Raw genomic sequence first — 15504 nt, forward strand, 5'->3', positions numbered from 1 at the left:
AGAAATTTGGAAGATCATGTAATTCTTCTAAGTCACTGCAGTGCCAAGTTTCTGGGAATAATCAATTTCTTCCAAAATATATGTTATTCTATATATAATAAATCTTAAAACCTGGTCTTTTATTTTTTTTGTGTGCAGTTTGCAATATTTTAATTTAGTAGCTTTTCTTTTGACATTACTTTTAGATGTTATTCAGTGTCATCACTATTTGGTTGAGAATAGATTAATGTACTTAAACTAATATATACTCTACTTCTTCCTGGTTACTGTCTAGGCTAGTCAATTACTGTACTTAAAAGGGGGGCATATCATTATGGCACACAGGCAGACACAGGTCAATCATTTCAATATTTTATTTACAGGTTTATTAAATGAAAATAGCACACTGTGATTAAAATCTTTTCTTGCAGAGCTTGTCTCATTAAATTTTCACTGGCAACAGAAGGCAGCCTCAGTGACAGTTGGGGCCAGTGGTCGTGGTAAGGGCATTACTAGTCAGCGAACAGCGGGTGATTTGGGGTGTAATCTTTCAGTTCTTTTTTCTTTGTTTGACTTAGATTTGCACTTGACCCAGCCTGGTCAGGCACACTGCTACCTGTCTGCCCTACAGTTAGATGCTCACATGGGCCACTCAATCTAGATCTTTAAAATAATCAGTTGCTAATATTAAATTTAAAAAAATATGGGTTGGTGGGGTTTGGCAAGGGTGGTATTTAGATTGTAAGCTCCACTGGAGCAGGGACTGATGTGAATGGCCAAATATTCTCTGTAAAGCGCTGCGGAATATGTGTGCGCAATATAAATAACTTGTAATAAATAAATATGCCTCTCTCCTATACCCAAGTGCAGCTGTGACAGAAGAAAGCATAGTTACAAAATCTAACATTATGAACCATTACTTTCATGCATTAAATGTAAGTAGGATATTTATTCTACAGATGCAGGAAATTGTGTACAAAGAATTAGACACGAGACTGGGTAGGTTCTGTAGTTGTATAACTAAATCATGCAAGTCCAATATACTATAGAATAGTGGTGGATTTTACCCCTACCCAGTAAAATTCAGCACCCACAAGGACTGCCTAACAGTGGCGGTGACTTCCCATTGGAAGCGCTCCCTGCTAATCACATGATTGACAGGCAATACCAGGGGGGAAGTATTTTTCCCCCTGGGACTGCCAAGGCAGGAACCACGGCTGCTACACACACCTGGAATTGTATAACATACATTAAATTACCATACAGTAAAGATAATCTGAAATTAAATGGATAAACAGTTTGAAACTAATAAGCTGTCACTTGCAGCCCAAGGGACCCCAATTCTCTGCAAGTCCCTATATAAATGCCTAACACACCATTAAATTACAGTGAAATGCACTCACCTCCCAGGAACAGAGGTAACATCTAGGCAAGGGATGACTTTTGAGTGGTGGCACTTAATTAAATCCGTAGTCCAACTAAGGAGGTGCCTTTAATTAACAAGTTCCAGAGTACTACTATATATATATAATACTGTGCAAAAGTTTTAGGCAGGTATGGAGAAAATGCTGCTACTGTAAGTAAGAATACTTTCAAAAATAGAAGTGTTAATAGTTTACTTTTGTCAATGAACAAAATGCAGAGTAAATGAACAGAAGATAAATCTAAATCAAATCAATATTTGGTGTGACCACCCTTTGCTTTCAAAACAGCATCAATTCTTCTAGGTACACTTGCACACAGTTTTTGACGGAACTCAGCAGGGAGGTTGTTCCAAACATCTTGGAGAACTAACAACAGATCTTCTGTGGATGTAGGCTTGCTCAAATCCTTATGTCTCTTCATGTAGCAGGTACCTTCATCATAATCTGGCCCTGTTGCAGCCGCTGCTTCACAGAAGCAGTTTGTAAACTGGATCATTGGAGCCACTGTGCTCCCCCATCTGTCCAGTCCCCATACGTAGTGTTCATTCTAGCTTTGCCAGGGGGCAGGAAGCCTATCAGCCACTTCAAAGACCAAATTTAACATAATCCAACAGGATAGTTCATTGCAACATACCCGGCACACTCCACCAATGTTCTCCTATAGTCTCTAGTCCACCCTAATTACATTCTCTTCATTAACCAAAGACAATGGCTCTGCACTCATATCGTCTTACCCTACAACCTGCCTCCTCTACCCTATTCTCTTACATCTCCACCGCTCCCCCACAGCATGCATACCTCTAGCTAACTTCTTCAACCTGTATCTTTCTACCGGCACATTTCCATCTTCCTTTAAAAATGAACATCTCACCGACTGAGTATATTAATATCCTTTATTTATATGGCACCACAAGGGTTCTGCAGCGCCTAATAAAGTACATAAACAGTTTAGCAGAACAAGAGAACAGTGACATACAGTATAAAACAATGCACGACTAGTACATGGTATATAAACATTGCCGCAACAACAGTCATAACACTCAAATAAGTAGCAGTGTGGCAGAAGTCCAGGGTTAGGTGCTGTTGTAAGGAGTATGGAGTAGATAGTAGTATAAGTAAGGGAAGGAAAAGCACATGAGGGAAGAGGGTCTTGCTCATTAGAGCTTACATTCTGAAAGGGAGGGTAAGGCAGACAGGTGACATAGATGGGGGTAAACAGTGAGCATGGGACAGAGGGTTAGGATGAGAGATGATTGCTTTGATGAAGACGTGGGTCATGAGAGTCCATTTAAAGTTTGTAAAGAGGTGAAGAGTCTGATGGGGAGAGGTAGAGAATTCCGGAGCTAGGGAGCAGCATGTCCAAATTCTTGGAGGCGGTCGTGGGATGGTGGGCAGGCGTGTGAAGGGAGATAAGGTCAGAGATGTTAATGGGAGAAGAATGGGTGAAGGCTTTGTAAGTGGGTGTGAGAAGCTTGAATTGGGTTCTGAAGGGGAAAGGGAGCCAGTGTAGTGCTTGTAGGAGAGGGGAGTCAGATGTAGTTTGGAGAAGAAGATGAACCGGCAACTGCATTGAGGACATATTGGAGTGGAGATAGGTGGAAGTCATGGAGGCCAGATTGGAAGAGGTTACAGTAGTCCAATCTGGAGATGACCAGTGAGTGGAAGATTAGCATCCAGGGTAAGAAAGGGTCTGATCCTGAAAATATTGTTGAGAGGGAAATAGCAGGTCTGCATAAGGTACTGAAAGTGTGGTTTGAAGAAGGAACCATCAAGGATAACTCCAAGATAGTGGACTTGGTTGGGGTATAGAGGAGATGGATATGCTGTCAGTAGATAATGAAATGCTGGGAAGTGAGGTTATGCGGGAGGGTGGGAAGACTATTAGTTCAGTCTTGACCTGTTAAGTTTAAGAAAGAGCTGTGACATCCAGGAAGAGATAGCAGAGAAACAGTTGGAGATACTGTACGAGATGTCAGGTGAGGAAAGGTAGATCTGAGTATCATTAGCATAGAGATGATATTGGAGGCCAAAAGAGCTGATGAGCTTATCTACAGAAGACATATAGAGGGGTACAAAAACAGAGCCTTGGGGGGACACCTACTGTTAGTGGAAGTTGGGGAGGAGTGCAGTCATGAGAGGAGGCAGAGAAGGAGCCATCAGTGATGTAGGAGGACAGCCAGGAGAGGGCAGTATCACATAGACCAATAGAATGAAGGATTTGGGGAGTGGGTGATCCACTGTGTCAAAAGCAGCAGAGAGGTCAAGGAGAATAAGCAGAGAGTGATGGTCCTTGGACTTGGCAGCTAGGAGGTCATTGATGACTTTCGTCAGGGCAGTTTCAGTGGAGTGGGTAGGATGGAAGCCAGACTGAAATGGGTCAAGCACAGAGTGGTAGGAATGAAATGTAGTTGTAAACAATATGAAAGGATCAGTGCCTAATGAGGGGGAGAGATTGAGGAGGTGACCAAGATGGGAACAGGCAGAAGGAGAGAGGTAGCGGAGAAGGTGGAAGGGGATAGAGTCAAGGGGGTAGGTGGAGTAGGGGACTGGATGAGGGCTATGACTTCATCTACATATACGGTGGAATAAGAATTTAGAGTTGATTAGATGGATGGAGAGGGGTAGACTGGCAAAGGAGGGGGCGGGGTGCTGAGGGTCTGGTGGGATATGATGTCTTGATGTATGGAGTCAATATTAGAGATGGTCAGGGGCAGAGATTGAGGAGGGGAGGTGAGGAGGGGGTAGGCAGAGGAGGGAGTTAAAGGTGGCAAAGAGATGCTGGGGTTTGAGGACTGGGAGGAGATGAGGTTATTGAAATACAAGAGAGAAAGGGCAGCAGTAGGATAAGAGCATACATTTGAAATGGAGGAAGCTTACCATAGAGCGGGATTTCCTTCACTGACGCTCAGCGGTACGTGAATGTCATTTCTCATCCCAGCCTCTCTCTCTCTCACCACTGCCCTATTTAAGCCATCAAATTTGCCTCCAAACTACTAGTGACTTGTGTATTGCACACCCACCTATCTCACTTTCTCTCTTCTCACTTTATTCTCAACTCTGCAATCCCAATACTGCACTTTAAAAAGTGATCAATGATCTACTTACAACAAAATCTAAAGGTAATTTCTCAATACTCTTCATCCTGGACCATTCTGCTGCTTTATCTCTACATGAATGTCCCAACACTACCTAATATATTCTATATATTCAAAATAGAACTTCTCTCTCCTTCGCAAAATGTCTTCCATCTCCCAAGCCTGCTTTCTTGGTGTCACACTTGTCTCGCATCTACTTATTTTCCTCACATCCATACTCCCAGTACCGTCCACCTTATTATTGCCAGACTACACACCTTTTGATACTTATGATTGAATCTAATTGGTTGCTATGGGCAACATCTACATTTCTAATAACTCTCACTTTAGTAAATATACCCATGAGTTACTCTCCCAACATGACTACTGCAACCTACTACTCTCAGGCATTCTCCTTACCCATCTATCCATTCTTCAATCAAAAGCCACTGCAACACTAAGTTTCCTTTATGACTGCTCCACATCTGCTGCACCACTTTACAAATCCCTACACTATCTCCATTTGTTCCCAAGAATACAATTCAAATTCCTCACCCTTACCTACAATGAATCATCTCAAGTAACTGTCGGTTTTGATATTTTGTAAATCAGGCCCGGGACCCTTAGGTATGGTGGATGTGTGTAGAAAACATGGAGGACTAATGATACTTTGACTTATGGGAATAAACAGTAGTCTAGGCACACTAGTGATGATGTTGGAACCACAGACTTGTGATATGCATTGATACTTATCTGGAACCAGAGTGAACAGATCAGACCCACGTGGCAACCCTTTACTAAGTGACCTGCGAAGGCCAGCAAGACTACCTATACACTCCATAGACAAAGGTGAGCAATCTGGTAGATTGGTCCTCAGAACTCTGGCTAGGAACCGGCATCTAATGTAGTCAGAGTATAGCTTAAGGAAGCTGCAACTCTGGTACTGCTCTGATGCAAGACCTGGAACTGGAGCCCAGTGATGAACTCAGAAGCTGAGAGTCAGGATAAGTAATACAGCTTACTGGACACCTCAGTGTACAGACTGTATACTGCACACTGAACCCTGGAACCTGCACCTTTCTCTGAACCAGCCCAAGACAATAGCACACAGCACAGGGAAACCAATACAGGTCCAGCACAATAGTATAACCTTATAACCTGAATAAGCACAGAGTTATATAATATAGGTACAGTGGCGGAACTCCCGGAGGCAATGGAGTCAGTTGCCGCCGGGCGCTAGCCCTGAAGGGGGCACCTGGCTCCATTGTCACCCAGGTCCCGGCCGTTCCACCTACGCCTACCAGCTACCGGCTTCTTCGTTCTAACTAGCAGTAAAAAGAAACAGAGCCAGAGGAGCCGCTGAGCTGAGCACCGATCAGTATCAGTGGCGCTCCTCCTCCTCCGGCTCCACTACACCCTGTAGTCCACCATCTCTCTGGTCACGGCAGGCCGCGGATGTCACGTATCATGTGACTGCCCATGACCCTGTGCCTGCCCCTTCTGAGGAGCCTCTGACACTGCAACTTGGTTGGCACCGGCGGCCGCTAGCACTGACTACTGCAGAGTTGCGGACAGTGAGTGGAGAGTGGCCTGGACCCGGGCTCTGTGTCTCTGTGGGCTGTGGCACTGTGACTGGAGACAGAAAGTAAAAATCAATATACTGTAGTAATTCTGTCAGTCTCAGTGTCTGGGCAAGCCAAGCCTGATGAGGGTGGGGTGGGGTCATTGCCTGGCAGTGAGGGGACGTGGGGGGGGGCTGGTCTACGACTTTTGGGGTAGGTGCTGAGGGAGGGGGGGATAATATATTAATTATATTTTTAAGGAGCATATGTTTTATCACTCAGTCATGTTAGGGGGGGTATATTTAAAGATTATATATTTTAACACTCTGCCATGTTAAATTATTTAACATGACAAAGTGATAAAACATATGCTCTTTAAATATATCACCTCCTTACAGGGGCAGAACTATGGGAGACAATAGAGGCGCCTGCCATTGGGCTCCAGCTCTGAAGGGGCACCTCCTCCATTATCCACAACATATTCACCCCACTTAGGGCTGTAACTATGTACCCGGAGTGTACCGTCATGGCCGCCCAATACATGGCACCCCTTCCCGGCACCTGAGAAGCCACCATACACTAGTGGAGAGCTCCATGTCAGACATCTGTAGCCTGTCTGCATGCAAGTTGCTACATTACAAAGTCAGCGGCTGGGGAGGGGGGGACACCAAATTTTTCACTTGCCTCCATGCATCTGGGATGAACCTATGCCACTGTTTAGGTAACTTGCATGCTCTGTCCCAGCGGCACTGGTGTAGAGCGGAATCCACAGAGATGTACTAGCGGTAGATAAAATGAAAACTGCGGCTGCACACACTGGCTCAGTACTGAGGATAAGCAAGTCTGGATGCAGCTTGGAAGCTGCGGCGCTGATAGGTAACAATATACAGCGGCAGGTAACGGCATACCCTCCGGCTTAGTGATGCAGCTGGAGCAGGTCTGTATGCAGGGTTTAAGCTGTGGTATTGGCAGATAGAATGCAGGTAACGGCATACACTCAAGCTTAGTGATGTAGCTGGAGCAGTTCTGTATGCAGCATGGAAACTGCGGTATTGGCAGATAGAATGCAGGTAACGGCATACACTTTGGCTTAGTGATGTAGCTGGAGCAGGTCTGTATGCAGTGTGGAAGCTGTGGTACAGGCAGATAGAATGCAGGTAACTGCAGCAAATTGATGTCTGTATGTAGCGTGGAAGATGCAACTCTGGCAGAAATAGCTCGGGATGGTAACCAGCGAGTCGTTCCACGAATTAGCAATGGAAGTCACAGGAGACACGATATCAAAACGCAAGGAATGAATCCTGGAGCCTACCACTGTCCTGGTAAGGAACACGTTGTTCCAGCCACGTGCTGACTCCAGGGGCAGGGTTAAATAGCAGACAGTCCAGCCCCGTTGGATAAGAGAATCCGGTGAGCGCTGCTCAGGTGCATCAGGTAATTGCAATAGAATGTTTCTGCATAGGTCTGGAGAGAGCAATGAAGGAGTGTCTGAGCTTGTCAGAAAATACTAAGACCCAGATTTGTGACAGTAACCACCTCTCACTCCCACCTACATGACTTCTCGTGTGCCACTATACACTTATGGAATAACCTACCATACCTAATCAAACTCTTCCACAGACTACCCTTTGTGTGCATTAATTTGTCTACCTTGTGTGCCCCTGTCTTGTATGTTCTGTTCTTCCCTACTTTCTGTCACTGTGGCGTTTTACAGATCTATAATAATAATCGCTTGTTCAATGCAGAAGCGAATGAAGGATGATCTACAGTACAGTATGTGCGACCAGTCAATGTTTTGTTAAAAAAAAAATCACTAATTTCTCCAAAATAAAGATCCACCTGTTCTGTGCAAAAACATTCTCGTTTGCCAATTTACTCTACCATTAAATAAACAGACCCAGCACTAACAGGAATACACCAAAATAAAGCTTTGACAATGGTAGTAAGAGCATGAGCTATTTAAGTGCACAATGGCAAATTCACTTTAACAGCACAATGTAGAGAATTTACTTACACACTATCGTACAGGTGTTTTATAATCTCCTAAGCAAAGTTACACAGAGGGTGCAGGATATAATAAAGAGCTTCCAATTGCTCAAACCTTGTTTAATATTGTACATTAAAATATATCAATTTTTTTTGTCACAAAAAAATTAATTCTATAGGCTGATGAAGACATGGATGCGTGATTTTACGATATCGCCCCAGCCAGAAATAGAAGACATGGATGTGTGATTTTACGGTATCGCCCCAGCCAGAAATAGAAGACAGGGATGTGTGATTTTACTGTATCACCCAAACTAGAAATAGAATGTTAAAGTCTGTAAATTATTTGTTTCTATTATCTGTCTTGTACACCTTGTTCTATTTAAATCATCTGACTTGAGTTGTGACATCTTTTAATGGTTGGAGGTATCAATCATGTGATGTTGCAGGATGGCACACTGATGACTGTTTTGTGCTTTTTATCTTTCTCTCCAAAGTCTCAATTTGTACAATAACTAAACAATCATCAAACACAGACCCTGTCTCGACACACGATGGAAAGAAACACACAAAGCCGGCAGTGTTTTATTGCATCCTTGCACTCCAGTGCTTTGTTAGATATAGGTCATCACACAAGTGGAGCGTATGAAGCATCCATGAATCTGAGATTCCTAATTTCATCTCCCGAGGCCTGTCTTTTGAGTGACTAAATTATCTAGTCATGGTTGTTCTATTTTTAGTGATGGTGGCTTGTGCATTCAGCCGCAACATCAAGGCTGCGGCCGAACGATAGTATTTATAGTATAATAGGTGGAGATATCAATGTTTTATAGGGGTCCGGTATATTTTGTTGATCGTTAGATTGTCAGCATTCATCATGTCAGCTTTTCACATGTTGACATTTGTGATTTCGACATTGTGAACTTGTTGACATTTTGCTGATGTTGACATGTTACCTGTTAACATTTCAACAATGTCAACATCGTACTGTACCACCCTAAAATAAAATAATTGTATGTTTAAAATATCAATGCACCCAGGGGTCTCACCAACATGAAGGAGAAGGCAGCCTGTCCATATACTTGGAACCAGGGACATATCTGCAGTATCTGTTATTGTCTTGTTCATAGTGAACTGATATATTGGTTCTGTCCACAGAATGGCTGCCTCCACTGTTTGTAGCCAACGGGTAACCTTTGACCTAAATGGCAAAACTGTGCAGTTGGACTGCTTCCACTATATCCACTTGTCACAATGGTCAGTCAAAATGAATGTAAATTTGCAGTGTTGCTATCATTCCATTCATACAGACACTAACGTACATCTAGGTAGACTTATACACACAAGTGTAAAGTGTGTGACAAAAATGTAGTCCTGAATTAAATTATGAGAATTGTCATTTGAAATGACTGAAAACCTCAAGTATCCTAATTTTGAGGACTCTGCTTTCTCTATTGAAGGACCAGCCGAGAGACAACTGTCACACAAATCAAAGTAAAGCTGTGACTGTAAAACTTACAGATAATAGACATGCAGTATATTAATCTGACAGTGGACTGAGGCCAAGTCTAGATTTAAATTTGCTGTCTCCCAACACTCATACATTTTCCAAATCTCCCTGAATCCATATTTTTTTTTCCAATCTGCATTATAAAAAAATAAATATTCTCCTGCAATTAAAAATGACCTGAATTCTTTATACTGGCTGATGTGTGTCCAAATCAGAAGAACTACAAATATATCCAATATAAGATATAAAATTAAGAAATTGTAGTAATTATAAATGGGGAGAGAATGTCAACCTGCCACCCTTGTGATTCGGGTTTCTTCGACTCAAGTCTATATGACCTTTCATCAAATTCAGGACTGACTGTGGTGGACGCTCATGTGAATTGCTGAAATACAAGCAATTTGTTTCTGTTACAAGTTTAGATCTGCTTAAAAATATTTATATTAATGTCACATCATCGCTTTTAAAAGATGGATAAGTAACAAGTATAACACATTTGTAAGAGCTGTGTAAAATAGTATCTGCTCTTTAGTAGTGAAGGTACATAAAAATGTAAAAATAATCCACATTCAGTAGCTATTAACAGCATGCATACTAAAACAGCAGTAAACGTGAAGTCGCTAACTGTTTTAAATAAATTTTATGTATTACAAATGTTTATATTCACATGGTAGGTATTTCATGAATTAATATAGATTTTTATATTTTAAATATATTGGATTTTTGAAGCCTATTTTAACTCTGCTTATCTCTTTTTGTTGCATGTCTATATTTTTTGGGACTGTAGAATAACTGAAGCTACAGCCAACATTGCTTTATCTGTACCGATTGTGCGATAAATTTATTTTATGTTTTTAAATATATTGGGCCAAATGTAAAAGAGTGAGAGTTTTAGCAGTAATCGCTCACATTTGTTGAGTTTTAGCTTCAAAATGGGAAAACATCTGAATGAGAGTTTAAATTGTGGGAGTTTTTTTAGTCTAAAAACATGCGTGTTTGCATATTCTCGGACTCTTTTACATTGGCCAAGTGTGAGAGTTTACTGCTAAAGTCTCACATTTTCTAAACTCTCACCCTATTACATTTGGCTCAGAGTATTACTACTCGCAAACTTTGTTCTACATCTGAAGGCATATTGTACCATAAATATGTTTATCTCATGAATTACATATTACAGTTGTATATTTGTTTAATCTAAATCATTAATCCTATTTTTGTTCTTTTAAAAAGTGAGTACCAACAAATGTAGTTGACAAAGAACAATTAAATTAAGAAAAAAAAGGGATTAGAGTTGAAAATAGGAAACACTCATCAACTGACTACATGACAGCAAATAGAATGTTGAAAAAGTAACTCTAAGCAAGCTATACACTCTAATGAAGTATAGCCACATCCGTTTCAGTCTATCTATTAATACAGCCCCCCCCCCATCATGGTGATAACTTTTTTTTTTAAAGTCCTAATAAGCAAAAATAAAAAATTATCTTCCACATTTATGACAAATACTGTATATTGCTGAGGCACCTGAGCATTACTCCACTACCCTTTGCGATACTGGCCTAGAGCTGTAGTAGTTACTGTAACTTATCACTTCACCTGACCAGCCTCACACATTTACTAGGGAGCTGGAAGCTAAGATTTGGCTTTCAGTTCCATTTGTTAAAAAGAGGGAAAATCCCAACACAAAAACACACAACCATATAAACAACATTATACAGTACAGTGTATAACTGATGTAAAAAAACTATTATATATATTAAACAAAATATTTTTTTTTCTCTAAGAATATAGCATTTATTAATATTTTTGTTTTGTTAATGTTTTACTGATATGGCAATAACAGAACATATTTAATGAATTGGCAGCGGTAATATCATTGATGTACTGTATATGGCAATTTCTGGCAATAGTGCTCTTCACACTCTAGCTTGGGCAATCACTAAAACAAGGATGCTCTTTGGCATAGCAAGATATATTTCATTCATTAACAATATATTAAAACCAAAGTAAAAAAAGTACATTGTAAAATGCTGCGGAGTATGTTGACACCACATAAATAAATTAAAAACAAATATTACTACTGATTTGAAAGGCAATTGCATTAATGTGATAAAAATAACACAACTGACGTTAAATATACTGTATAATACACAATAAACGAAACTCCAGCCGCATTTCAAAGTTGAAGCTGTAATATTTATTTTAGGTGTTGTTGTTTTTAATTATTTCCAAATTATTATTTTTTTATAATAATTTTTTGAAAGTGACAAATATGTTCCAGTATAATATATAACTATAATTGGACAACAGCTATCATTACTGGTACAGTATATACAGATGTGTCCTTATACAGTATACATCTATACTTTTTGAACCATTTGGTGCATAACACCAGTTGCAATTCACATGCTGGGCACTTTTTCCTCAATTTGAATACTTTTTCCTCAATTTTACTTCATTTAGGATTATGATTTTTTGTTACAAAGTAGTTAGTATAAATTAGTAGATGAAGCATAACAATGCATGGCGCAGGTCAATCGTATCCGGCCTGTCTTTTTCCTTTTTACACAGGCCGCATACTTTTAATCAATTTTGCTACTTTTTCATCAATTTTGCACCATATCAGGGCTATTTGGTGCGATTTGAGAACAGGTGTGTGCGGCCACGTTTGTAGACTGAGGCATAATACGTATTGTAAATAGGGTTCTGCACATTCTATATCTGCCATCTCGCTGGGATCACTCAAACACTGAGCTTCTTATGCTGTTACTTACTGAGACTATTTTCTGACTCTGAACTTGCAGGTTGTGGCATTTACAAAGGCAAAGGTGTAGTTATTAACCTTTATCTTTTGTCTTTTGTAGACGTTTGGTCGACAAATTAGAGGACATGAGAAAGGGGGTGTCTGGGGATGGAGTTAATCGCTGCATTCTCTGCGGGGAGCAACTGGGTTTGCCGGGAGCAAAGTGTGTTGTATGTGAAGACTGCAAAAAGGTTATTATTCTTACTTCTAATCATTTTCATAATGCTATATATTATCATGAACCAAGGTAGATAATAAAATAAAACACTATATCACAATGTTTTGGACTGCCAACTGCATGTGATAAAAATATTATGGTAAGTCATTTGTATTACTTGCTGTACAGAAAGTTATTTAAAAAAAAAAAACTATTTACGATTTACAGACCAAAGTCAGGGAGATATAAACCAATGGAAAATAATAATAATGTTATACCTCAGTGTTCTTATTGGAGGGGAGATGTTTCATGCTTTGGAGAGAGATAAAGTGAAGTTTCCCAAAGCAACCAATCCGCTTCTGTCATTTCAAAGACTATGCTAGATAAATGACAGTTAGAAGCTGATTGGTTGTTTTAGGCAACGTCCACACTTTATCTCTCCAAGGCTTGATACATCTCCCCCAGGATAACTAGATTCCAATGGCCACTAGATACAAGTGATCATAACATTGAAATATAGTTTACCAGTACAATAGCTTATCAAAAACGTTCTGTATTATGGTAGCCATTTGCTACACAAATATATACCTTTTCCACTAATTTACAACTGTTTAATCTATTAATTTTTTATTTTCTAAAATTATATATTTTTAAACAATAAATTACTCCACATTTGCTTTGTCTATGTCTCAGTCATTGTGCCTCTAAAAGTAAGTAATGTTTCCAAGTTCAGAACTTATGTCTGGTTTGAGAAGATTACTGTATGTAATGAGCTTTTGTGTGTATATTTGCAATGTTGGAATCACATATATTATACACAAGTATGATATAAAGCAGAGGTTCCCACACGTGGTCCTCAAGGCTCCCCAACAGTGCAGGTTTTATAGATACCCATAGCTGAGCACAGGTGGTTTAATCAAATTAAGTGATACACTAATTAAGTCACCTGTGGTCAACCATGGATATCTCTAAAACAGTTCGGAAACCTAGAGGACAGCGTTTGGGAACCTCTGATTATAAAGCAATAATATTAATTTTAACTGCAATACTGTGCGCAATTCCATGCTTCCAACATTCTCTATAGCAGATCCCATCTAATTGTCTTTGTCAATAATGCTTTGGGACTGTAAGGTATTCACTACGATATAGGGCTACACACATCCACGAGAATTGCTACAGATCACTGGAAATTTTCCGGTTTACCTTTTATGAGGTGCGTGGGAAATGTTGGTGGCCATGAGCTTACGCTCTGCTAGGCCCTTTGTGGATCCTGCATATATGTCAAAAACACATGGGACAGATGTAACCTTCTTAAGAGTGGAGAATTGCACAAGCAGAGAAGTTGCTCACGGCATCCAATCAGTTTCTACCTATCATATCAACGCTTGATGCAGCTCAACCTAGATCTAAGTAATGTATTTATAGTAGTAGAATGTAGTTATATTGCCGGGCGGACGGGATGGTGGGCGGCGATATAACGCAGCTGGAATCCCGCTGCCCAGCAAAATGCCAACGCCGCTATCTCCTTAGAGATCAGGATACCGGCATCGTAATCTCGACAGCCAGCAACCCGATCGTAAGACAGCGGAGCCAGGTATGTGTTAGCTGCGGGGGGTTATGTTCAGGAACTTCCGGGGGGGTTTTAGGGCTAGGCACCCCCCCATGAGGGTTAGGATTAGGCTGCAGGGAGGGGTGGTTAGGGTTAGGCACCCCCGGTGGGAGGTTAGGGGTATGCACCGCCCCTGGAGGCTTAGGTTTAGGGTGCGGGAAGGGGGGTTAGGGTTAGGCACCACCGGGGGGGATTAGTGTTTAGCACCCACCAGGGAGGTTAGGGTTAGGGGAGGAGCAGGGGTGGGTTCGTATACTTACAGCCGCCGTCGGGATTCTGCATGGTCGGCCTGCCACTGTCGGGATTACTGAGCTGCCGGTATTTCATACCCAACCAATAGCAGGGTGTGTTTATAATGCAGTAAGAAACATATCTGATTAAGTCCATGAGTACATTGTTTATGCCTGCTTTATTAGATAGGTTGTCTATGATGTGACTTCTCAATTTAGAATATCATGCCTGATTTTTACAGAATGTTTGCACAAAGTGTGGTGTAGAGACCAACAGTCGCCCCCACTCCATCTGGCTCTGCAAAATATGTAGTGAGCAGCGTGAGGTAAGCAGTATTTGGGGTTTCTATAGAACCTTGCACAGTGTGTGCTGGTTCAGACGTCAGCAATACATCTATAATCTGTAATGGCCTTGTATGGTTTTTACTGCCAAAGATATACCACACTGATTACTTTAAGTGAAAACACCTAAAATACCAATATGCAACCTTACCAGTCTATAAATTATATACTCTACATTCACAAATACATACAGGAAACATCTCACATACAATGACATTGTCATTTACAGTGCAGTGTAAGAAGATGTTACTGGACATGTTTTTTAGTTACAACCTTAGGAAACTTGCTGTGCGTTGTATAAACAAGAAGAGATAGGGGGCGCCAAACATATTTGTGCATTAGAAGTTATTAAAGCCGGTTAAATCTTTTCAAGTGAATATACTGTATATGTGTTTACTGAAAAGAAGTAACTCAAGTGCTTATCTAAACTCACTGGACTTGTCTGGTGTTCTTATCCAGATTGGACGTTTATCAAAGGGAATGAGAAGTAAATAGTGTAGAATGTACAATGCAGGTAGTTAAGTCCAAATTCTTTAGAACTGTATATCTTATAAACAATCCAAAAGGCCCATCAGCTGGTTTGTGCGCAGCTCGGAAAAACAGCAAACATTTTTACACAATGGATACTGAATTCAGATCTTCTACGTTACTTCGTAAAACTTCAACCAAAATAATTACCATTGTGTGAAACTGCAAAACATTAAGTTTAACTTTAAAACTATGGTCATAAGGACACTCCGGGCAGTGCTCTAGTCCCTGGTGCTGGGTGCTCCGCTCCCTAGGCATGATGTCACTGGTTTGGAAGGGAGGGGGGGGGGAGCACAGAGC

At 40.8% G+C, this 15504-nt stretch overlaps 1 protein-coding gene across 1 annotated transcript in view; it reads left to right on the plus strand.

Moving 5' to 3' along the window:
* RPH3A (rabphilin 3A) overlaps positions 1–15504 on the plus strand; it is a 267877-nt gene that overhangs the window by 157220 nt on the left and 95153 nt on the right. Inside the window, exons 4-5 of the mRNA XM_088449094.1 lie at positions 12400–12529; positions 14577–14660. Coding sequence (XP_088305220.1) covers positions 12400–12529; positions 14577–14660 — 214 coding nt within the window. The remainder of the gene's footprint in view (positions 1–12399; positions 12530–14576; positions 14661–15504) is intronic.

Source organism: Taudactylus pleione, unplaced genomic scaffold, assembly GCF_031769625.1.
Source record: "Taudactylus pleione unplaced genomic scaffold, aTauple2 ptg000479l, whole genome shotgun sequence".
Lineage (NCBI taxonomy): Eukaryota > Metazoa > Chordata > Amphibia > Anura > Myobatrachidae > Taudactylus > Taudactylus pleione.